This window comes from Drosophila ficusphila, unplaced genomic scaffold, assembly GCF_018152265.1.
Source record: "Drosophila ficusphila isolate 14025-0441.05 unplaced genomic scaffold, ASM1815226v1 contig_791, whole genome shotgun sequence".
NCBI classification, from domain to species: Eukaryota; Metazoa; Arthropoda; class Insecta; order Diptera; family Drosophilidae; genus Drosophila; species Drosophila ficusphila.
The window spans coordinates 21,726,439-21,750,156 of NW_025064737.1; the positions used below are offsets into that span (position 1 = coordinate 21,726,439).

At 42.9% G+C, this 23,718-nt stretch overlaps 4 protein-coding genes across 10 annotated transcripts; 2 read left to right on the forward strand and 2 right to left on the reverse strand.

Annotated features, from left to right (window-relative positions):
- Positions 1 to 464: 464 nt before the first annotated feature.
- LOC108095818 (probable Rho GTPase-activating protein CG5521) lies at positions 465 to 11,334 on the forward strand. The gene is given in 9 exon segments (XM_017197090.1): positions 465 to 1,023; positions 3,231 to 3,341; positions 3,791 to 3,808; positions 4,104 to 4,275; positions 4,331 to 5,297; positions 5,359 to 8,160; positions 8,162 to 9,435; positions 9,503 to 9,699; positions 9,979 to 11,334. Coding segments are annotated over 9 exon segments (5,904 nt in total). The 5' UTR covers positions 465 to 917; the 3' UTR covers positions 10,236 to 11,334.
- An 846-nt stretch (positions 11,335 to 12,180) lies between these two features.
- LOC108095898 lies at positions 12,181 to 18,833 on the forward strand. Of its 5 annotated transcripts, none has more exons than XM_017197216.2 (6): positions 13,989 to 14,167; positions 14,852 to 15,128; positions 17,265 to 17,519; positions 17,575 to 17,745; positions 17,804 to 17,945; positions 18,015 to 18,833. In XM_017197216.2, the coding sequence occupies exons 2-6, from the start codon at positions 15,065 to 15,067 to the stop codon at positions 18,565 to 18,567; spliced, it is 1,185 nt and encodes a 394-aa protein (XP_017052705.1). In that variant the 5' UTR covers positions 13,989 to 14,167; positions 14,852 to 15,064; the 3' UTR covers positions 18,568 to 18,833. The 5 variants fall into 5 exon arrangements, with proteins under 5 accessions (XP_017052703.1, XP_017052705.1, XP_017052708.1 ...); XM_017197219.2 differs by having other exon boundaries at positions 13,991 to 14,033; XM_017197217.2 differs by having other exon boundaries at positions 13,995 to 14,060.
- A 113-nt stretch (positions 18,834 to 18,946) lies between these two features.
- Positions 18,947 to 22,058, reverse strand: LOC108095899 (aldehyde dehydrogenase X, mitochondrial). The gene is made up of 6 exons (XM_017197220.1): positions 21,840 to 22,058; positions 20,706 to 20,810; positions 20,455 to 20,555; positions 19,830 to 20,401; positions 19,421 to 19,770; positions 18,947 to 19,355 (listed from the first exon to the last, which is right to left on the reverse strand). The coding sequence occupies exons 1-6, from the start codon at positions 21,873 to 21,875 to the stop codon at positions 19,062 to 19,064; spliced, it is 1,458 nt and encodes a 485-aa protein (XP_017052709.1). The 5' UTR covers positions 21,876 to 22,058; the 3' UTR covers positions 18,947 to 19,061.
- A 451-nt stretch (positions 22,059 to 22,509) lies between these two features.
- Positions 22,510 to 23,430, reverse strand: LOC108095715 (leucine-rich melanocyte differentiation-associated protein). Of its 3 annotated transcripts, XM_017196886.1 has the most exons (4): positions 23,312 to 23,430; positions 23,006 to 23,242; positions 22,779 to 22,927; positions 22,510 to 22,725 (listed from the first exon to the last, which is right to left on the reverse strand). In XM_017196886.1, exons 1-4 carry the CDS (start codon positions 23,339 to 23,341, stop codon positions 22,593 to 22,595), a joined length of 549 nt encoding a protein of 182 aa, XP_017052375.1. In that variant the 5' UTR covers positions 23,342 to 23,430; the 3' UTR covers positions 22,510 to 22,592. The 3 variants fall into 3 exon arrangements, with proteins under 3 accessions (XP_017052375.1, XP_017052376.1, XP_017052377.1); XM_017196887.2 differs by lacking the exon at positions 22,510 to 22,725 and having other exon boundaries at positions 22,796 to 22,944; XM_017196888.1 differs by lacking the exon at positions 22,510 to 22,725 and having other exon boundaries at positions 22,875 to 22,958.
- Positions 23,431 to 23,718: the final 288 nt, after the last annotated feature.

The window sequence follows — 23,718 nt, forward strand, 5'->3', positions numbered from 1 at the left end:
ACTGAATTGGGGATGTTTTCGCCCTTTGATTTAATTGCTGACTAATTGCCGAGCCTTTTTATCACAGATTGAATATTAAATTATCAGGGTAATACAATTTGCTATCTAAGGTTATGAATACTAATTAAAAAGGACAATAACCATAACCTTGACACCTTAAAATAAATATCCAGTACTTATTGACTGTTATAAGAATTAAGACTGAAATTTACTAACTGCAACAATTTTCTTTATACAGCTGCAGAATCAGCTATTTTTGATAGTTTTAAATCAGCTTTAAGCAATAACCATGTCGATATAAAAAGCCTAATTTTAATATAATAAATAAATCCTTGAAGTTTTCAATAAGCACATTCAAAAGGCCGCCGTATAAACGAATACATTTCCCACAAACTAGTTTCATCGAGCCAAAGTGAACCAGTTCCGTATGTAGAAAACAAGAACCACACTTGGCGAACTGAACCTGAACTGAACTGGTAATCTGGAGAAGCGACGCAAATGGAAAAGAAAACATAGACGAGTGTGCCAGTGAATAATTCGCAATGGAATAAAGTCGGGAAATTGCAAAAAACAGCAGCCAAAAGCCTGAGAACCCCCACCGGGAAACATTCCCGCACTATCCCCCGTGCACCGAGCAACGCCAGCGGGCGAAAGAGCGGGCGTTGCTAAATAATTTCTCCGGGGTGCTCCGCTGGACAAAAAGTGATTTTTTTCCGTTGGCGTGCGCGTATGAATAAATAGCTGAAAAAGGCAGAGAAAATATAAGGCAGAAAATCAGGCAGAGAAAATAAATCGGAGAAAAAGGCAGAAAAATCAGCAAATAGAAAGTGTATACCGCCTGCACTTGTGCCTGTGTGTATGTGCGTACGTGTGTGTGATGTGTGTTTGTGTGCGGGGCAGAGAACGCAAGGTGCAAAATGTTTACCAAAAAATCGCATGCCGACGTGAAGAAATCCACGGCCAAGTTACAGGATTGCAAAAAGGATTCCGCCTCCCGACTGCGTCATTTACGCATGATATTGGGTGAGTGACAAAACATTTTACCTCAGATTCCCTACGAAGCCCTACCTCGATTCTTCATGTAAAAGGAACGGTTAACCAAAACAATCCCCATACGTTTTATCTATAAGCATTTTATAGTTTTTAGTTTTACAGACAGTCGTAAACAATTATGTATACACGCCTTTTACAACAAAACTTGTTATTAAAACTAAAATGTAAAATTAAAACTATAAGATTTATATAAATAATTATTAAAATAATTTTTATTGAAAGTCCATTCTTCATCGTAATTGTTTAAAAATCTTTTTTTCTGACCATTTACTTTTTTTTCTCCTTGTAGACCAAGGTCCCGCGTTGGCGGTTCTGTTGGCTGTTAATTATTTCATAATTTTATTTGCATTCATAGCAATAACAATGAAACTGGTTGGTTTGTTTTTGTACATATTATTTTTTTGGGCAGGTGGGTGTCGTTCGCACCATTTTCGTTCCACGGTGGCTCGCTCTCAATGACGTTCTGCCCACATTTCGCACAAAAACAACAAAAAGTGGGGCCACAGCGTTGGCCATTTCCTGTTGGGCGCAAAGAACCTCCACATAGACGATATACCACACATAAGCCCCCTGAACCCCACCATTCTTCCAGTAAAAACATTAATTTATGCAAAAACGGAAAAGAGATTACAAAAAAACATCTACACATGCTCCGCTATGTGGCAAGCGAAAATGTGTGAAACACGTTAAATGATAAAGGAACGAACAATTGGAGTCACAGTTACACTTCTATAAGTTGAACTATTTTAGACAAACTTGAAATTATAAAAAAGCTAGGCTTAGTGTTATATTTATAAAATAAAAAAATGACTGAAATTAGCTTAATGATTATCTTCACAGAAATTTACAAATAATTCTATTTTTTTTAATAACTTACTGACAAGAGATTTAAAATTATCAGCAAAGGCACAAATATTTTTTTAATTCCTTATAGTAGTTAGTGACGAACTAGTGATTGTTTTAGCGAATTCGGCCTGTACAATAATGTAAAGCAAGTACGGCTTTCGTATCGCCGATATGAGCAATCTCCCACCTCCACCCCTTTCATTTGCACCGCCTCTTTCAGTGGCTTTCTTTTTGTGTCACCTCGGCAAACGATTTCCAACAGGTGCCCCCCAATACAAAAAAATACAAATACACTCGACTAACACCCTCCGGTGCACTATTGTTGTTATTTCTTATTGTTGTTGTTGCTTGGTTGCCATTGTCCCTTGGCAAATTACTCGCATTAGACATTCTTCCCAATGGCTGCGTTCCCAATTGTTGTTTCTTAACCAGTTCAACAGTAATAGCACACCGAAAAAAAGTTATCCTTATTTTTTCAACTTCTAAAATATAAACAAATAATTTTTTTTTTTTTAGAAAAGAAAAGTTTATAAAAAAAACTTTAGAGCTGGATCTGATGTTATATGAATGTGAATATAGATCATAAAAACAATGGACCTCTTAAAATATTATTAAATTGTGGGGTTTTATTTCCTCTGCAATGGTAGACATCTTCGCTCTGCGTTTTGGCCTTCTGCCGAAACCGGTTTCAAAGGTTTCTTACTCTGTTGTATCTCTTTGTTTAGCTTTCTTCTGTTTTGCAGTGTGTTTTGCTGATGACAGCAAGCCGGCAATGGCAGTGAACCCCTCGCCCCCTCACGCGGCCCCCCTCTACGCCTCGACTCCTCTGATTCATCACAAATCGCTGAGCACCCATCATAACGTGTTTTTTTCGTAACTTGACTTTTAATAGGTTTCTGGCCCCCGGTTTTCTTGTTGTTATTGGACATCGTCATGCGTGGTTTTTGTATATAGATAAGTAGGAAAATATAGTCTGCCTGGATTGGATTTTCAGCGTTATCAGGGGCTTTCGATAGCAAAATGCACAGGTGCTCAATTTGGTGTTGCGTCACTATCTTGGTTGTTGCCCCCGGGTTCCATTTTCTTATCATTGATACACAGGAAAAAACTCGCCAATCCAAATTGCTCTTTGATTTGGTAATGTTTCAACTTAATTAGACTCTTATCAGCGACACTCCTATGTATTCAAAGCAGTAAAAGAAACGGGTTCAACATAATTACAGTCGAATATCAACTGAAATCATATTTAAACGTATCATTATTTTTCCTTTCTGTTTATAAAAGGGTTCACACAGATAGATAATACATATTTACCCTTTTGGTTTTTTCAGATAATGTGGAGGTAGAAGAGTCAAAATCACTGTTTGAGACCAACTACAGTCATGTCTACTTTATACTTTACGACACCTTTATTCAAGCCGAAGCGAACTTAAAACAAAAAGGTAAATATTAAATACAACCTCGTTATTTGTTTTTATTATAATGTTTTTTTATTACTTCAAAAGGTTTTATGATCTGTCTTTTCCAATTTTTCCTTATAAAAAAGTTAACAACTTTTATTTTTTTTAAATGAATTTTTTTTTAAATAAATTACTGGTTTAAAAGGGTATAGATTGGCAACCTCTGTAAGAAAGCGTATTCTTTCTTTGACCCATTTTTAGTTAATTTGCTCATATCTTTTAAGACGATTTAAGTCCCGCCAATTAAACAAAGCTAACAGCGACGATAATAAATCGTACCCCATTTTTGGGATTTGTTAATCTTTATGCTTTGTCCCGTTTTGTAGAGATAGTTATATGAAAACAAACGAGATATTCTAAATTGAACTCCTCATCTATTTCTATTTTACCCCCGTTTTTTCTCTATTTTTGTAAAATTCCCTAACTGGCAGAACTTCCGTTTCACATTGGTAAGTTTATGTGGTTTCTTATTGTCATTTTGAATTGACCATGAATTGCATCCGCCTCCTTTCCTTCGACTTTGCTTTTGACCACAGTTTACTATAACCTCATATGCCCATGAACCATGGTCTTTCTCCTTTCGCTGTAAACCTCTGAATCTCTTCAAAATGCACCACATGCACATCTCTGCCTCTCTGCATCTTGTGCTTGTCCAGACATTTGAAATGCATCCCTAATGCAAGCAGGAATTCTAGAGTTAAACCTTTATTTCTTAATAATCAATATTTTAATACCTTTAATTAGTACACAAGGCGCACCGTGAGGAGCTGGACGGTTCACTATGGCTGCTCGAGAAGATCCTGTGCCTCCTGCCGGAGTTGCTTGCCCGCCGGTGGCAATGCCACTCCTTGAGTCGCATCATGGCAAAGCTGCTGCATCTGGGCAACTCACCTAAGCTGAGACGCGAGGGCGTCAGGTGAGTGAACCTCCTAATGATATAAAAAATGATTTAACTTTTCCTTTTTCTTTAGATATTTTCTGCTGTGGTACCAGACGCTGGGCGAGAACGCTCCTGGCTATGTGCACGCCATGTACGCGGACCTCATCCCCGGCCTCATTGTGCCACAAAAGGGAGTCGTTGGTCCGGACACGGAGTTCAGTGCGTCGGACTTTCTCACCCACCCAAACATGAAGGCGGACGGCGGTATGGCCTCCGTATTCCACGACAACGCGTTCTCTCATCCCGTGCAGAGTTCGGAGGTAGTTGCTCTACTGCCTCCGTCGTCCAGCGAAAAGTCAGCGCCACCGGATCCGCGAGATGGACTGGAGGTCTTGCTAAACAGCATGGTGCATACGGCGGCTTGTCTGCGTTGGCGGGATAATCGTGCCCAGAAGGATCACCGTGCATTTGCCTTCCTGCTGCAGCGTTTTATGGATGTCTTTCTGCCGGTGTTCTCGCCCAGCTTTGATGTGACCTGCTCGATCTACAATCCCCGCCTGGATCTTCCCGTCATGCGATCAATCAACAAAAAGGAGGAGGTGATGGCTTCGTGCGTTGTGGTGCTCATAAATTGGGTGTCGCGTTTCACACACGAACGTTTGTTAAGCCATCGCTTGGACTGCACTCTGCACATTGAGGACGTGGACCATGTGCGCCTGCAGGGTTATCAGCAGGGTCTCATCGTCCGGGATGTGTTCTATGTCAGTCGCGAGAACATCAACTTTGTGCACGAGGTGTACCGTCAGGCGTTTCTGCTGAACTTCACCTCCAAGCCGCAGATAGAAGCCATTCGCACAGCAATTGCTGTTTACAGGGATTGGATGACGGGAGAAACGCCACCACCCTTCCTGCTGGAGCCAAATGACGACCCACCGCCTCCGTCGACAGCGGGTGGAACGCCCAGAAGCCAGCGACTTCGCACTCCCTCGTATGTGGGCGCCATTGCGGGCTCAAAGGATCAGTTGGCCGTGCGGGCTGGAAGGCAGAATGTTTTGCAGGTGAAATATCCTTAACTTCTTTAAGTAGTAGAAAAAACTCTAAAGATTTAATTCTACACAGGTGTTTGTGACCAATGCTGCCAACGTGTTTCTGGTGAACACGGCCAACCTGAACATCTGCTTTCCCACACGCTCGCGAACCAATCGCTCGACGCCGCTGGAGGAGCAGACGGAGATCTGCAAGAAGGTGTTGAATGTGTATCGCACCATGGTGATGAACACGGAGATGGACTCGCGCACCTGGGAGCAGCTGCTGGTGGTGCTGTTGCAGGTGACTTCAGTGGTGCTGCACCAGAACCACCATCCAATGCCGAGTGGAGCTTCGAAGAGCGCTACCTTGGGTGGCATTTTGGGATCAGCTATATTCCAGACCCTTATTGTCACTTGGATACGCGCCCACACCAAAGTGCCTGTCAACGTGCAGCTGTGGGAGAAATTCCTAAACGTTCTGCAATCGCTGACGCACCGCGAGGAGCTCATCGTTGAATGGAACAAGACCATGCAAACATTGACACGTGTGTTTTCCCGTTACACATATGGCATAAGCTTACTGGACCTTCCCCTGGATCGAGTGGCGGAGAGCCGGGCGGAGAAGCGTCGTCGGATTGGAAGCGTCTGGCAGGGATCGGGATCGGGCAGCACGGCCAATGGAGTCAATGCGGCTTCTGCTGCCATTAGCCAAAACAGACAGAGGGAATCCCTGGCGGAGTCGAGTAGCAGTCGCTCGGAGGAGACCTCGTCGCAGGTGCCACTCGCCAGCCATCCACGCCCACACCATCAGCACTCGCAATCCCAGGGAGGCACTGGCCATGGATCGCGTCCCGTTCCACTTACGCCCATGCTGAGCCGGAGCTACAGCGAAGGCAGCTTGGCCTCGGCGGCCAGGAGCTCTAGGATACGACGACGCAGGGCGGCCACTCCCAAACCCAAGCTGCTGCAGCAGCCGCAGATGGTAGAAAATCGCTGTAATCCGCAGGATCTAAGGCGAGCTATGTCGCTCGATTCGCTAGCGAGGAAAGGAGAAGCGGAGGAGACAGATAGCTATCAGGAAGGAGACAACGAAAGCGGAGCGGGCTCGCGGAGTCCCTCTCCCACCGCCAGCAGCGGAATCGAGGGAGGATCTATTAAAGATGCCCAGCTGCAGATTGACGCCAGCTTGGATGATGCCAATTCTGGGAGCTACGGAAGTGGCAGCCACTCGGGAAGCGTGTCCGGACGTCGTTGCATCATTCTAGGAGGCTCCGCCGAAGGTTGGCATCCGGACTCCACCTCCATTATGTGGAAGCGCATGCTTGGCGCCTTAGGAGATGTTAACCGTATTCCAAAATCAGATCTGCACGCCCAGGTGTTTATGCATCTGCTGGAGATGACCCAAAATCTGATCAAGATTAAGCAGAACCAAGGGATATCCACGGATAATCAGAGCACGCCACCGCTGCCTACTTTAGTGCCACCGATTGGAATTGTGGCGCCCTGGTGCTATGGATCCCTTTCGTTGGATCGCTCTTTCAAGAAGGGTAAACTCTGGGCTCTGCAGCTGCTCTGCTCGCTGGCGATTCAAGGAGCCGTCGGCATGCAGCAGTTGCCCCTGTTCTACCATGCTCTCCATCAGCTGCTGACTGGCGAAGATCGGGACTTGATTTATGCAATTCTGAAGTACTTGGAAGGTCCCAGACTGCTTAGTTTGCTTCTGCCAGGACACACTTTGCTGCTGCTGGATTTGGTGCATGCGAGTGCTATTCTGCTGACTTCGCTGGAGGTTTCACGGAGCACACCAAGAGCCGAGGTGGCGGCTCTTCTGGGATCCCTGCTTTGCTATCCGTCCTCGCTGCTGCCACGCCCCGTGCTACAGCCCACGCCACAGAAGTTCGAGCTCATGGAGTGTCCGGATTTACAGGATCACATCCTAAACATTGTGCTAAGATGCGCCAGGCGAGAGCCATCGGCTAAGGCTCGATGCATTGCTCTTTCCCAACTGGGCCAGTGGCTGCTATTGCGTCTTTCGCAACCTCTGGGGGTCTCTTCGAGTTCCGGACGGTCTAACCTCTTTCAGCAAGCGGTGCCTCATCACAAGGACGTGCATCCCAAGGAGTCGCAGGTGTACAATCCGCGTATCAAGGAGGTTCTTCAGGTGCTGCTCCAGGCGTTGCAGTTCAAGCACCACACCATCGCCATTGTGGCGGTGGATTCACTGAAGCTGTGTGCCGAGCGTGGACGCCAGCTGGCTTCGATCGAAAGAGTTCCTCAGCTAATCATCACAGCCATCTGCAAAGCCTTGGAAATCCAGAATGTGTCGAAGCCCAAGGATTCGGACAAGGTGGTGCTCACCTCGCTGATGTTGTGCTTGGGAGAGTTCTGCATGGCTATTCCTGCCCCGATAATGCTGGCACCCTTCAACGAACAAGGCGACACCCTGGTGCTCCAAGTGCTGAGGGTGCTCCTTCAGGTAGCCTCGGGAGCTCCTCGCCACGAGAGGGTGAAACTGACGGCCGATGATGATTTCGATATGCAGATTGCCCACGATGATCTTCAAGGGGATGGCCGTCTGCCAGAGGCCACCTATCAGACATCGGAGACCATCCAGAAGTGTATCACTGCCATCAAGTTGTGTGCCAAGGCGGTGTCCATGCATCTGGTCACCCACATCGGTCATTTTCCCATGGGAATCGGAGCATCCAGATTGAGTTCCATGGTGGAGGAGCAGGATGATATTGGCAACGCTGCATACGGAGGGCAGGTGGAGATGAGACGCGACTCTGTGGAGCTTCCCTCGGTTGTGAGTGCCCAGAATATGCAGCTCTTTATGCTCAACTCCGGCCTGGTGGCCAGTTTCATTGAACTGCCCACGTTGAAACTTCCCGGTGGGGGGAATCACTGCTGGTTTGGTGACCGCCGAGAAGCAGGTGAGGGTCCTAATGCGCGACCTCAATGGCAAGGCCTGTTGGGATGCATCTATCCTGTATTCGGAGCCACGAAAGGGGGAGGAGGCTCCTCTAAAAACCACACCAAAGATTCAACACACTCAGCCACTGGATTCCATGGTGTCCTCCATGGTGGGACACGAGCTGCAGGTACCGCGTCACACGCTTCGACACCGTCCAGCGGGAGTGCTGCCCCTGGCCAAGGACATGGCCCCGGATCTGGATCAACTGGACGACATGCTGGCCTATATTGGCCACACCAGTCCGGAGTGTGTGGCCCCCACTGTGAGTCAGCTGAATGCTCCAAGCAGCAGTCCCTTGAGCGGCAATCAGGAGGCGCAAGCAATTTCAGTGATACTGAATCAACGCCTCCTGGAGCAGGAATACGTGACCCACTCGGCGCAGACTCCTTCGCCAGCCCTGCGACATGCCAGCTCCAGTTCTTCGCTGCAGCAGCAGGACCAGAGATCACTCCACTCCGCTACAGCCTCCTTTGATTCCCTGCCGACGCGCACGGAGATGCCGTTCCAGTACTGCCGACTGCTCTTCTCACACTTAGGATTGGCCGGCTGGGAACGACGGTCTAGGACGCACTTGCTCCAGAGGAGCGAGAAACTCATGAGAGAGCTACGAAACGTAGACCTTCAAAAATGCCGGGAAACGCATAAGATGGCGGTGATTTATGTGGGCGCCGGACAAGAAGATAAGGGAAGCATTCTGAGGAACACAAGTGGTAGCAGCACCTACGAGATGTTCGTTTCCGCCTTGGGTTGGGAGATTGATCTGGAGACGCACAACGGTTTCCTCGGCGGTTTACCCCGACAAGGATGCGGAGCCACAGCTCCGTACTACGCCACACCCTTTCTGGAGGTGGTCTACCATGTGGCCACCAGAATGCCGTCGGACTCCTCTGAGGCGATGCTCCTAAAAACGCGCCATCTGGGCAACGACGAGGTGCACATCGTGTGGAGCGAACACCATCGGGATTACAGACGGGATATTCTGCCCACCGAGTTTTGCGATGTTTTGATTGTGGTCTATCCCCTGCGGAATGGGTTGTTCCGGGTGACTGTTAACAGGAAGCCGGAGGTTCCTTGGTTCGGACCCCTGGCCAACGAGAGCGTTGTGAGTGGCGCCTGCTTAGCCACTCTGATCCGAGCGACCGCCATCAATGCCAGTCGGACAAAGCGCGCCGCACTGCCGCTCTACCAACAATTGTGAGTACTACTGAATATGGAAATATTTGATTTATAGGTACTAAATATATTCTGTAATTTCCTGCAGCTACGAGGAGCGCAATCGTTCGCTGGATAGCGTGTCTTCACGATACAAGGAGAGCACCACCTTCGAGGACTTTGCCAGTAGGATCTACAATCCCATGCCGCTCTCCACGCTGAGCACTCTTCGAGAATCTAATGCCAGCAGTTCTGCCGCACCCTTGGCTTCGGCCTTACTTGATCACAATCGCGCCTCCGTCAAAGGTGAGTAGATTAGCAGAGGGCAGGGAATAATCTACTTAGATATCATAAGGATCAATTTGAATATATGTATAATGAAATGCTAAGATTCCTAAAGTCGTAGTTAATCGAATACCAATGACCAAAAATGGACTTCATTTCGTAGTCTGGTTTTATTAGAACCAGTTTTATCTCATTGTCCAAACGGAATGAGAATACTAGAGGAATGTCCCACTAAATGTATAAATTTAAATGAATTATGAGTATAAGAAGCGTATTTAACATAATTGTTTTTTTTTTCAGGTTGGGTACAAGCCTCCATTGATTCTGGCCCCGTAATGGGAATTGCGCCTTCGGCCTCGGCTGGATCAACGGCCGCCATGGAGGCAGCCGCCGGAATGTCTTCAGCCTCGCCAAGAGGACACCGAAAACTGGGTGCGCCGTTCAAGAACGTGACCAAGAAGCACTCGCTGCAGCAGATTGTCGTCGGAGGCGGCGGAGGAGCAGGCGGAGACACGCCGCCCGAAAGTCCGACCTTGCCCCAGCGGCGCTTCAAATAATGCCTGTCCCTTCCTGCGATTTCCGGTACTAACTGCACCCATTCCCTCCCCCACCAATCGGGCAATCGAGGCCCGAAAAGATGCAGAGAGTTCTAATGCAAACAAAAGTATTGCGAAACACGTTTCCTCCTATGTTAGTTATTGTAATTTATTTCGGTTTCCAGCTTAGTCTAACTATCGGTGTATCTAACTATTTATTTTCTGCTACGCCTAATCGATCGCTACTCTCTAATGCACACCCTTCCATTTCCAAGATAACACTGTGTTGTAATGCTTTGCGAATTTTACCTAGTTACTATGATTTTACGTATTTATTTGATGAACCCGCTCGTCTGCGAGGCGGCTGTATTTTGCGTCCACTCAAACTCACTTATTTGAAATTATGTTATCTATGCACTCAACTACGTTAAACAATTCAACGTTATGTAAGATTATTTAGTTAAAGAGCTTTAAGCATTCGAGTGCAAATTTTTTTTTTTACATTTTTATGTCAAATTTTACGCTTGGCAACGAGATGCAAATTCAAAGAATTCGAAAAACGTTTTAAGTCACGCACAAAATGCAAGAATAATCAAAATTCGAACATAGAAACTTGCTCTGCCCATTAAAGCAACACGTCAACTACTAGTATTATGTAATCGAGCTATATGTATAGGTAGCCTAGTTGTAAGCATTCTCTACTATTTAATCCCCTATCAACTGTCGATGGCAATCGTCACTAGGAGTGTGAGTCTTTAAAAGGAAAACAAAACAAAAGAGTAACTAAAATTGTTCAAACAATCGCCTTTTATTTGTGTGTAAAAATGAAATTGTTACGAGATGATTTATTAACCAGTATAGGGATGTTCTTCATTTGTATTTCACTGCGAATTGTTTCATCGAATTGATCAAATTGATAGATTTATATTTATATATATTTACACCAAGATATGTTAATTTTGTATTTATGTAAAACGGGCAACTGAAAGTTAATTGCAATGCCTTTTTGTTGCACAAATGTTTTATGAAATCTGTAGTCTAATTAACACAATTAACCATAAGCGAGTAAACATTTTTGTATAAAAAATCGGTAAACAAATAAAAAGAAAAGCAAATTAAAGCTTTGTGAAATTTGTAACTAACACCAAGTAACGGATTATACACAATCTAAATTTACAACTACAATTTAATATGTATATTAATTTACTAATTTATTTGAGAAGCAATCGAGTATTTTTCGTATAATAAATAACGTGAATTTCAAAGAGTTGAGATCCTGTTGTGAACGCACAGTTCTCTTTCCCGAGGGCCAGATGTTGTTAACATTTTGTAGTAATTAACTGGGCACGCAATCGCCCTACTGACACTCATTCCGAGTGTCCCAGGTGGCCCAGACTTACAGGCGGGGCCACGAGAGGTCATTGCCTGGACTCCTGTTTTCGGTGGTTTTCTCTTTTAGGGGTGACTTACCCCCTCCCATCCCCAGAAACGGACAGACAGGTCGGCTCGCTGCCAGGGATCAGCGATGGCGTAAGTCTAGGAACTTTTTTTGGGTAGAAAATATATGGAGTTCTAATGCCAAATGGGTACATTTTTCAGGTACATTTATATATTCCACATAAAAAAGTTAATTTAAGCCTCTTCTGCTTAAAATTTTGTGATAATAATTTTTTTTTATTGCTGAGCTACCATAGCAAATACAAAGAATGGAAAAAATATTTACCAAAACAAAACTTCTTATTTTTACTTATTCATTGGAACTGTTTTGATAGAGTTGTTCCGCATGCCTTTTAAATTCTCGGATAAAGATTGTACTCCACCACCAGCGCCAGGGATCGAAGAATGCTCTATGTTGTTTGCATAGTGCTGTAACCACCACTGCCAAGTGACGCCATACAATTTGAATTTTCTCCCGAGCAGCGGCAAATACCCCTAATGGCCTTTAGCCGCTTGGCGTGCGCACAGTTCTCGTCGAGCGGTCGTGTCGTCTGAACGTCTCCAGCCGTAGCTTTTCAGGTCTTCGGGTCAAACACCAAACTATTGCCAAGTCGCGAGCTGAGCTCTTTAAGCCCAAAAATGCGCACTCAAGTGCTAGGTTTCTGTTTAGCAATTTTGCTAATTGTTTGCCTGTTGTAAACAAAAGGCGTAATTAGATGCGGGTGCCAAGTGCCGCGGATCAGAGATGGGGAGCAGGCCGCAGCGGATACGGCGGATTGGCGACAGTCTGCAGATGCTAACCCGGGAAGCCAGGAGGGAAGTGGTGCGCTGCGAATGTAAGTGGTTGCATCTAAAATGTGTATACGCCCAGTATTACATGATAGAACGGCAAAGGAATAAATGTCAAATCTCTTTAAATAACTATTATTTCTTAATCTAGAGTACAAAAAATAACTTGTTTTCTCAGTAATTTTCCTTTACAGATATTTCTAAAAATAACATTATGACAAATTATGATTACTGACTAACAAAAGTTTTTTGAAACATGATCGATTACCCATCGTAACTCACCTAGACCTTGTGTGTAACGTCGTAATGAATTCATGTGTGTCGCATTATCTACTGGAGATTTGCATAAGGGGGCGACGTCATCGCCAATTTCAACATTAGAGGAAGAAATGATTTGATTGTTTATCTATAGGCGGTGGGGACCTTATTATGACATGTGTGGAAATGTGTAAATGTATTCCATAGAATTCGTTGGCGGGAAATGTTTATGGCCTGCTAAAGGTTTCCAAAAACCACTGGTATTATTTTTATTAGGCGTATTCAGAGATTCACGGGTGGTAATTGTTTATTTACCCCAATTCTTTATTTATGTTATGTGTTGTATGGCATTTCTGCTTAATGTATTTTGTTTTGTACTTTTTGAAGTTTCTACCTGTTTTCAATTGTTTAAAAGTGCTAATAATTATTCCTGTTTATAACGCCCTCGAGATATGAATAGCTCCCAAGTGACGAGCTTTATAGTTAGGCGGAGTTTAACTTTCGGCTTGAGAAACCAGAATAAACTAGATGCCTCCCAGGCACGCGATTTGGGCACACACATCGACGAGTCCTTCGAAGGCCTTTTGGCCGCTAATTAAGTTTACCTTGGACGTGAAAAAGCGGCGGGTTCTTTCAAGGTCATCGCCGATAATTGCGGCCATGGCAACTGCCCAAAAGCCGAAACAATGAACATGGAAATAGAACTGGATTTTGTTGTTCTGAATACCTGATTAATGTTTGGTTTATTGAGGATAGAAAACAGTGAATGTTTTCTATTATTAGGAACAAATTTTTATTTAGGGAAAGGAAGCTACCATTAAGTAAGAAGCAAATAGAAAAACGTAATTATTTGTTGACACGATACCAACAGATTATTCTCAGCAACTTCTTATAAATCCCACACAAGACCCCGCTAACTACGTGTTATATATAATCTTAAAAACCAAAGTCGCACCAACAAAAAGAATATAAATAAAACAATGGTTCCCATCCCACGCACGCCGTAGTCCCTCCTCTCCACCACTCATAAATTGTTGTGAGCAAAACAAAAAAAACAGTCAACAATACCAAAGAACCGAATCAAAACAAGGGAGCAAACAAAAACAATCCCGAGCAACCAGTTGCAAATATCCGAAATCAAAACAAAACTGAAGACGCTCGCTCTTGAGAGCCCCCTAAAAAGTAGATAAAACAAAGTGGACTAGAGCTGTATCGCTCTATGGAGCAAAGCATAGAGAGCGAAAGGCGAAATTGGCTGGAGAATTATCGCTTGGCATATCGTCGCCTCAGTGCCTGAACAACAGTCACGAGCGCCGGACGGATTGCGAACGAGTTGTACGCTGAATTTGGAACCCATTTTCGGTTTTGTATCTTTTGGATGCGTGCCCGAGCGTCGCGTGGTTTAATTTCGGGTTCGGCAATTAACAAAGCCAATCGCTTTTTATGCAAATCAGTGATATCAAAGCCGTGTAAATAACACAAATAAATGTCAAACGGAAAAATTTCCCCTTTCCGCTGACCTTGACTGTCCAAATCAGACGGATGTCAGTTTTCCCAAACAGAAACACACACTCCGACAGACTTTAAGCCATGGGTTAATTAGAATAGAAATTCGAGAACTAGCACAAAAAGGTGTTAATTTTGGTCCGCTACGTATACGTAATGTGCCAGAAAAATAGAAATGGAAATTGAAAACTCGTACAACTGCTGTGTGCGCCAAACGTAAATTGATAGTCAAAGTGTTTGAAACACAATTGCTAAATTTGTTTTTCTACCTTTCATATGCACACCCATATACTCCCACACACGTTGGGTAATTTTAAATCAATTAATCTCAATTATTCCAATCGCTCAAGTGAACAGAATCGAGGCGAAAATCAAAAAGCCTCCCCGCTTCATTAAATTTGCCCATACGCTGTTTCTATGTAAATTATCAAAATTGTTTATTTTTTTGCTAATAAATTTCTGTGCGCTGCTCAGTACTTCCTCAGTTTGAAACATGAAATATTTCCTACATGATCCATAAAATAACGAAAACTAAAAAAAAAATAAGTGAAAACGAAAAGAAAATTTTTAAAGTATTAAAACCAACGGAATATGTTCAAAATGTGATATTGTTCCGTTCAAAAAGTAACATCAAAAAATATTTTCAGTTATCCATATGAAACCATCTCGACGAGGTCCATAAAAAACAGAAAAGTAAACAAATGAGGAGTAAAAACTAATTAAAGAATTTTATGGGCCAAAAAGCTAATAATTGTGTACAAAATATGTTCGCAACGTGATAAGTTCTTGTAAAAAAGAATAAGAAGCAAAATAATCTACAAAATTTCTAAAAAGTGTACCACAACAAATGTTATTCCAAAATGGAGCTGATTAAAAAATACAAACAGGGAAAGCTAACCACCAACGATATACGCAATCTGAACCGTACGTTATTTTGTATCAAAAAAATTAATGCTAAACTGCTTTATAAAGATTACAGGGCAGTCCTTGGTTCTTAAAATATATTTTTTCGGCGACCTTCATAGGGCGAAAGAACACAAACACAATTCTAAAATAAAAACCACACCAAATTCCATAAACATTTAGGAATTCGAATTTTGAACCGTGACTGTCAATTGGTTAAATTTGAGGTGAACTGTCTGCTGCCATTGACAGAAAATGTTCAAGTCAATTAAAAGCATTTCGCAGTTTAGTTCATCAGCCATGGAGGTTTCTCTCTGGGGGCGCGTCTTTCAGCATCAATAAACCGTTTGAATATACATATACGTATTGAAATGTTTTGAAAACTTGCAGAGACCCACCTAATAAATTGCTAGATATGCGTGACAGTGGGGCAACGCTGTTCACAACTTAAAATTTAAGCAAATTTTACCATATGTTAAGGATATTTAAATTATTAAATGTTATGATACTTAGTTGAAAGTTTTAACTACCAGCTTAATGTGCCAAATTATACCTATTTTTATAGCGTCAATCGACTCATTAAAGGTGCTAAACTGGCCTAAAGGCTTTGGGCCAATGTGCTAATATTAACTTGGTTGCGATTGCTTTTAAACATTTTCACACATGGCTTGCTGGGTCAACAAAGATATTCCTATACATATGTACGAGTTTGTATTTTATTCGGTGCAGCTCTCATCTGTCGATAAGTGTAGGAAAGTTTGTTTGAGTGGGCGAAGTTCATAGTACGTATTCGCCATGTGGTTCCTATTATTGGCATTAACAAATTAGCCAAAGTGCCAAACTTCCGGGAGCCGTCGCAGATATAAACAAGCACTTAATCACCGGACAAGGGAAATCGTTAACCAGACAGTTTGTGTTATAATGTAAACTTTAAATGCTTTTCTTTTATCTTAATAATAAATAAACTTGTTTACTCTATTTTATGGGTTATTGTTGTAGTATGCAGATTACATCCTACTGTTCTACCGATTAGTAATATTTATTTATAGTTTTTTCTACAACGCTTCACCTCTTTTGTGCCATATTTAGCAAACGAAACCTGCCCAAAAACAGTTCATAGATGAGCTAACGACTGCCAACTTCTCGATTATTATTTACCCGCACACAAGTTGTGGAGATGAGAGTCGAAAGCGGGCTCATGATGGAAATGATGTCATTCCATTGGTGCCACTCTGCGGTGGATCGTGCAACGCGCAGTAAATCGCTTTGAATATATATAAACGAGTCGGTGGCCGGCCAAAAAGCAGAAAAACATTCCGCTTAATGCGTTCAAAGCACTTGGGGCATGAAATCTGCGGTACCAGCTCGTGATCTATTCTCCCAGTCTATAGATATGCCAACTTGTAAAATTCAGCTGTCCATTATGGACCATAAAATGGAATGGTAATACAACATTTTCCTCCGTTTTGACATGTTTCGCTCTGGGACTTTTATTACGCACACAGAGCATAGTCGTATATTTATTCGCGAATCTGTTTGTTGACTTGGCCAGCCGTTTGTTTTCTCTTTATTTCGAACAATATGCGGGAATATTTGCATCAATTGAAATGAATTTTATTGGGAGGCAGTCACGTTAGCGACGTCATCCGAAAATGTTTCGCTCCGACTGGTTAACCGAGCTATACAACATTTGGCATGATATCATACCTCCGGTATAAGCTCGCACAGAAACGTTAATATTCGGAGACTCGTAAGTTAGCGGCTTCTTACACGAAACAAACAAACCCAGCAAACGCAACCCGAACACAACTAGAAAGCAATAAATTATCGAATGGCTAACCTTCAAGCACCAGAGTTTTCCATTCTCATAATATCGTAATTTATAGTACGCAACAGTGCGATTACTTGATCTATGGCTCCTGTCAGATCCATAAACAGTTGATTGTCTATATGTAGCTGTGCGAACTATTAATTTCGAATTTAAATTTGTCAGCGGTCTGTTTGATAGAACATGTTGGTAATGCTAAAATATGGCAGAGGCTGTTTTTTATGATTTCATTATTGAAGAATTTAATTACCAGATTTTAAAGGGGAAAGTCTAACAAAAATTTTTGTTAATTAAAAACTTTCCTTTTGTTTTTCTTTTTATCGACTTAGACACCGTAATATGTCTGATGGTCTTCATAGCAATATTCTCCATTCTGTGGAGTATTTCACTGCATATGATATCGGGGGATCTGTACGAGGGAATAGTCAGTGCCAAACTTATCTTCCGGGATCGAAACTTCGATCAAATGAATGATCGCAGTAAGCAGATTCTCCATCGGGACTTTATTGCTGCCACCCAGAATGCCTATGGCCAAAAGTACTCTGTGCAGGATGTCACCCCAGAATCACTGCAAAGCGAGAGCCGTAAGATAATAATATAACTATACTACATCATGAGAAAAATGAGTTTTATTCCCAGAAACCACAAAGCAAACGTTTAAAATACCGCATATTTATGATTCAATCGAGAACCGACCCAAATTGGAGCGTCTCATAGCTGAAAAGAAGGAGGAAAAGGTCACGACCACGACGCCTCCCACACAAAAGATAACCTTCAATGCTGAGGCGGATCGCCAGTTCTTGAGCACAAGTAATGCAAATAAAAAACTAATACATATTTGTCATTATATAAGTTTTTATATTTTAAGAGTCCATCGATATTCATGCCACTTATTGGAATCGCAGCATTGGCGCTCAGTTTGTGTATGCATTTCCAGTTATATCAGAGATTGTGGCCATTATCTGGACAGCCATGTGTCTGATCTTTCAGACCGGCAGCAAAAAGAGTTCGTAAGTTTCTTAACACACTAAAAAAAGTCAATTTTTTTACCAACCTAATCTTAATATAATTTTCTTCAGAGTTTTGCCGAAACCCTGGCGCATTGTGGTGCCCTCTATCTTGATCTTCTCGTTGATGAGTCTGGGCAGCGTTATATACACCATTTTGACCAATGGTCATCTCAAGCGGTTGTGTGGCGAACTGAGGAAGGAGCTCACCGATCCCACTGCCATCAGTTGTGGCGATGCCATCGCCCTGCTGCGTCCCGTCGTCCACGATCACAATGTGTCCCACGATACCTATCTGGAGCTCTTCCGCTGCAGCTACGTGATCGGAATGGTGCTGTGGATCGTGGCTCTGCTGGTCATGGTACTGCGATTCGTGTTCGCCGTGGACTTCCAGCTGGTGGACATCGATGAGATGTTCGATAATGGAAGGTTCGGGGCTCCCCAGGCTCAGATTCAGCCAGTTTACACGGAGGTGGTGCAGCAGAGCAGTCCGCAGCACCAGCTGCAGATGAGGCCCAGATCGGAGGATGACTATCAGAGTGCCAGGTCGCGTTTGAGCGATCTCGCAGTGCCACTTCTGGAGGTGCAGAGCCAGTCGCAGATCCCGCCAACGAGCTTGGCCTAATCCCACGGCCGGCCAGCTGATCAGCAATCTCAGGTTTATTTTTATACGAAGTGTTAGTGTTTAGCAAATGATGCCTAAGGAATATTATCTTAACTAAACTGGATTTTAGAATAGGCTTAAGAGGGGAAGACCCCTCGATATTTAATTGATATTTTTCACTGTCTTAGTTTAGCGAACTCGTGCCTCGAAATCGAATATCCGAATGTGGCTTAATCAAGGGTTAACAAAATCCTATTAAATATTAGTGTTGAACGATATTAATTGAACAATAATGTTTGCATACTTTCGGGCCTACTAAAATAAAGCTATACTCAAGATGCAATCCCGCCTTTGAGTTTAAGCTCCATTTTCCAGTCGATCCCCTCGATAATTTTATAACTTTGATCAAAGAGTTTTATTTAAAATGCAATAGTCTAACCGCTGACGAACCGAAAATAAGTGCAAATAAAATACAAATATTGTGTATACGAAACAGAAATCCTTCAAGTTCCAGCTTAAAGCAGTTTCATGGTGATGGTCTTGGTTTCCAAGTAGTTGTCCAGTCCGTCCTTGCCCAGTTCACGACCGATTCCAGAGTGCTTGTATCCACCGAAGGGAGTGGAGGGCAGCACGGCATCATAGCAGTTGATCCACACGGATCCAGCATCAACATTATTGGCGAACTTCATGGCCTTGTTGATGTCATTGGTAATAACGCCGGCGGCAAGGCCATATTGCACATTGTTGGCCCGATCGATCATCTCCTCCAGAGTGCTGAACTTGAAGATGGATTGCACGGGGCCAAAGATCTACAGATGTTAAGGGAATAATAAGGATAAAGTATGCAACCTTGAAGTTAGTAAGCAGTAATCACCTCCTCCTGGGCAATTCGCATGTCATCCTTCACATCCGAGAAAACAGTGGGCTCCACAAAGTAACCCACATTGCCGATCCTGTTACCACCAGCCTGCAACTTGGCACCTTCCTTCTTGCCACTTTCAATGTAGCCCAGAACCTTGGTCAGCATATCGTTGTCGATCTGCGGACCCTGCTGGACGTTCTCCTCGAAGGGATTTCCCACCTTGCGGGCCTTTGCCTTGGCAGCAGCCTTGGCCACAAACTGATCGTAGATCTTCTCGTGAACGTAGGTTCGACTGCCGGCACAGCAACTCTGTCCGTGATTGGAAAACAAAGCTTCGTGTGTAGTCTCCACCGCAAAGTCAACTAATGGAGAAAATCAGGGATTATTTCTGAAAAATATTCGATGAGAAAAAGCCACTCACTATCTGCATCATCGAAGACTACCACGGGACTCTTGCCGCCCAGTTCGAGGGAAACCCTCTTGAGGTTCGTCCTCGCAGCAGCCTGCATGATAATCCTTCCGATGTCCACGGATCCGGTGAAAGCCACCTTGGCGATATCGGGATGCTCACTGATGGCCGCTCCTGCAGTGGGTCCAAATCCGTTGACCACGTTGATAACTCCGGCCGGGAAACCAGCTTCCTTGGCCAGAGCGGCCATGTGAAGAGCGGTCAGCGGCGTTTGCTCAGCGGGCTTCATGATGATGGTGCAGCCAACAGCCAGTGCAGGTCCCCACTTCCAGGCCAGCATCAGCAGGGGGTAGTTCCAGGGAATGATCTGGCCCACCACGCCCACCGGTTCCTTGCGCGTCATCGAGGTGAATCCCCCGGCGGGAATGGTGTCGCCGAAGAACTTGTCGGTCCAGCCGGCATAGTACTGCAGGGTCAACATCGAGTAGGTCACATCGAAGAGGGCCTCTGCGTAGGGCTTGCCATTGTCCTGGGTCTCCAAACTGGCCAGGAAGGCCTTGTCCCGGTCCATCAGGGCACAGAGTCTGTAGAGGATTACTAAGAGTTTTTTCAAAGAAAGGTTAAGTAATAAGCTTACTTGTTGATCAGGTTGGTGCGCTGCAGAGGACTCAACTTGCGCCATTCCGAGTCGCGATGAAAGGCTTTCTTGGCCGCAATCACAGCCAGATCAACGTCAGCCTAGATAATATTCGAAATAAATATAATCTTGATATGAAACTTAAGATACGATTGATAAGAGTTGTGTTTCCAGGCGGGTTTCTTAATCATGACACCTTTTGTAAGGGCAATAAAATCAAATTCAATTACTGGCAAAAATACTGCACTTACCTTATCTCCCTCGGAGACTTTAACAATCTCCTTCGAAGTAGCCGGATTGAAAGTGGCAAAGGTCTTGCCCGACACCGAGTCAACAAACTCATTGTTGATGAAGAGCTATAAATAAATTTAATAGAATATGATGATAAATAAAATGCTAGTAACTAATATTTGTAACCCAGAATCCGCCCCACCTTACAAAAATTGGGTTCGCAGTGTGCAAAGTTATGATTTAATCTCATCCTTAAACAAATTGGCTGTTGTGCCAGCAATTTGTGCAATTTGTGCATTATTATTAGCCCAGTTTGTTTGCCATTGCTTATCTGCGTAAACAAGTTATCAGGCGTTCAATTGGCCCATTTTAATTTGCAGGGAACACGCGACAATGTACATAAACAACGTTAAGTGTTCTACCAGTCACGATTTAAAATTGTCGAGTTTATGAACAAAACGAAACATTTGACAACAAACTGAAGTCGTTTCAGTGTAATACAGAATTGTAATAGTTCGTTGAGCGATAAGCCCTGTCAACTTCGAGATAAACCAGTCAAGTAAAGTACTCAATTGGAAACAGCGTTAACTACAGGCAACTAAAGAGAAATATTATAAAATTACTTTATTAATAGTTTTTGTTTTACCCTTTTGAATTTGTTATTTTCTCTTATTTAAAGATTTAGCTACTAAGCCTGCCAACATGTGTTTAAGTTTCAAAGTCTCATCCATATCGAAAGAATCGCCAGTTCATTTTGGACCTTCTAAAGGTTTGCCTTATCTGCTTAGAAGACCTCATAATTATTATAGCCTTACTTTTGTTAGATTTGTTTATTTTACGTTCAACAACTGCTGATAACAAGCGGATCACCCTGTATTTAAGAACAAACAAATAGTTGTTTTTTTTTTTCCAAAAACATAACATATTTGTAGGTACATATGTATGTATAGTATGCAAAAGGAGGTCAGTAGTCGCAAAAAAACAAATATTTGCAAATTGCAACACGAACACAAACAAGTTTTTAGTGGACCTTAATTGGAAAATTCTTAAGTTGAGGCTGCCTATTTGTAATATTAAATGCATCTAATGTGCAATTGCTAAGGTGCATCTCATATTATTTAGTATGCAGCTGGCAACACAATAAATATACTTACTTTTGTGTACTTGGGCTTGACGTTGGGATCGGCCATATTGAGCGATATATATTTGCTTTCAAGAACTGGAATTGAGAAAAGAATCCGGCTGGCTGGAAGTCGTCGCGAAACTGAAATTGAATTTCTGCCAGATGCCGCTTTATATAGACACCGATAACTGGCTATCAGCGATTTGTTTTTGCTCTCCCGTCTATCACCTTTTTGCTTTGCTTGTGGTCTTGGCACTCTGAATTATCTCTGGCTTATGCCGGCCGGCTGGGACAAGTATATATTTTGATATGCACCCTACTATTAATATAAATCGTCCATTGATGATTTCATAGCTTTGGTTTAAAGATTTTTAAATCTTTAATTTGTCCAATGAAATTGCTAATAATAATTTTTTTGGTGTTCGTTTTTATAGGATTTATATGTATATTAACTAATAACTTTAATGGCGTGCAGGGCATTTAGCTATGTTTTAAGCTTAAATGAAATATCCTTTTGGGGGTGACTTTATCACTGATTCGTTTTGGCCACTTATTCGTATTGTACAAATTCAAGCTTTTGGTAGCGGTTGGTGTCTTGACTATGTAGAAATTGTTAATAACAATACGTAAGATATATAGCTTTTTGAAAATAATTTTACTGTTAAAAAGTATGTAAAAATGTAGTAAAAAATAGAAAAAAATTCTTGGTAAATAGACTTGTTTTTAATAGAAATAATTCATTTGATATCTTATATACATAATGTTCATAATATTATCTGATACTTCAGAAACTTGTTGTTTGGATCAGTTGCTTTCCAGCATAACTTTTGAGTGGAAAACTTTCGTACTGGTAGGTGCGTTGAACCAGCCCATGATCCAGGAATTTCAGTTTGCTCAGTGACTGTGCAATGTAATTACTAAAACAGAAGGAGAGCTAAGCATAGAAGGTTCAATACTGCAGCAGACCCACCTGTAGTACTCGTAGTCGTATCGCAAGTAACTAGAGAACGGCTGCAGTTCCAGGCCATCAGGGCAGATGGGATTGCCATGTAGGCTCAAGTATTCCAAATTGGGAAAGAACCTCCTGATCAGCCGAATTGTCGTTGGCAAGTCACTGAACTGAAATCAAACATATTCTTTTGATAAGGCTCTATAGAACGTTAATTACAATATTTGGCGAATAATTCTATTACCCACCTCATTTTTGTTCAGCATCAGTATTTCCAGTTGTGGCAGGGGTCGCGTCAATGTCCTCAGATGAGCCTCATGCATTCGATTACTGTCCAGGACCAAATGACGCAAATGCTCGAACTCCCCCAGCCAGGAAAGATCCTTCAGGCAGTTGTGGCTTAGATCCAAGTGCTCAACATGATCAGCATGGCTCCTAACTAATTCCTGAGGCAGCGTTCGTAAATTCTGTTGCACCAAAATAAGCTAAACAAGTAAACGAAAAGTATGAGATACGTTTTGTAATCTCGGTCAGATAAGCCTTATTTTTCTTACTTGATTGTCGTTGTTTTCTGGCGTTTGCATGGCTGTGAGATATATCGTAAACGTGGTTAACGAGAGAGTGAGTGTTGCTTCGGATACCTCACCGGCGATCTTCTCGTGAGCAACTGAAATGAATGCCCGACTTTGCTGCAGTCGGTGGCCGAATGCTTCTGTCTTTAGGTTGTCTCTTTAAAATTCGTTAGTACCCTGTTCGTTTAATGGGACTATTCTTTTGTAGATAAATTTGTAACAAATATCAACGGAGGCACCTTTGATTTATAAGCTTAAATTATTTTATAGACAAGAAAATTACTTTAATGAATTTTTTTTTCTAGGTTTTCAGGCATTAATAAGACCCTCCAAACGAAAAATTTTCTAACTACAACTTTTTGACTAAGGGGTATTGTAAAGTTGAAGTC

Coding starts and splice junctions, on each gene's coding strand:
- LOC108095898 (XM_017197214.2), top strand. CDS start 12,397: ATGGGGAGCAGGCCGCAGCGGATACGGCGGATTGGCGACAGTCTGCAG. Junction 17,520..17,574: donor ATCACTGCAAAGCGAGAGCC/GTAAGATAATAA, acceptor TTTTATTCCCAG/AAACCACAAAGCAAACGTTT. Junction 17,946..18,014: donor ACCGGCAGCAAAAAGAGTTC/GTAAGTTTCTTA, acceptor AATTTTCTTCAG/AGTTTTGCCGAAACCCTGGC.
- LOC108095715 (XM_017196886.1), bottom strand. CDS start 23,341: ATGCAAACGCCAGAAAACAACGACAATCAA. Junction 22,928..23,005: donor TGATGCTGAACAAAAATGAG/GTGGGTAATAGA, acceptor GTTTGATTTCAG/TTCAGTGACTTGCCAACGAC. Junction 22,726..22,778: donor TACGACTACGAGTACTACAG/GTGGGTCTGCTG, acceptor CTTCTGTTTTAG/TAATTACATTGCACAGTCAC.
- LOC108095899 (XM_017197220.1), bottom strand. CDS start 21,875: ATGGCCGATCCCAACGTCAAGCCCAAGTACACAAAA. Junction 20,402..20,454: donor CGCACCAACCTGATCAACAA/GTAAGCTTATTA, acceptor AATCCTCTACAG/ACTCTGTGCCCTGATGGACC. Junction 19,771..19,829: donor AGTCTTCGATGATGCAGATA/GTGAGTGGCTTT, acceptor TTTCTCCATTAG/TTGACTTTGCGGTGGAGACT.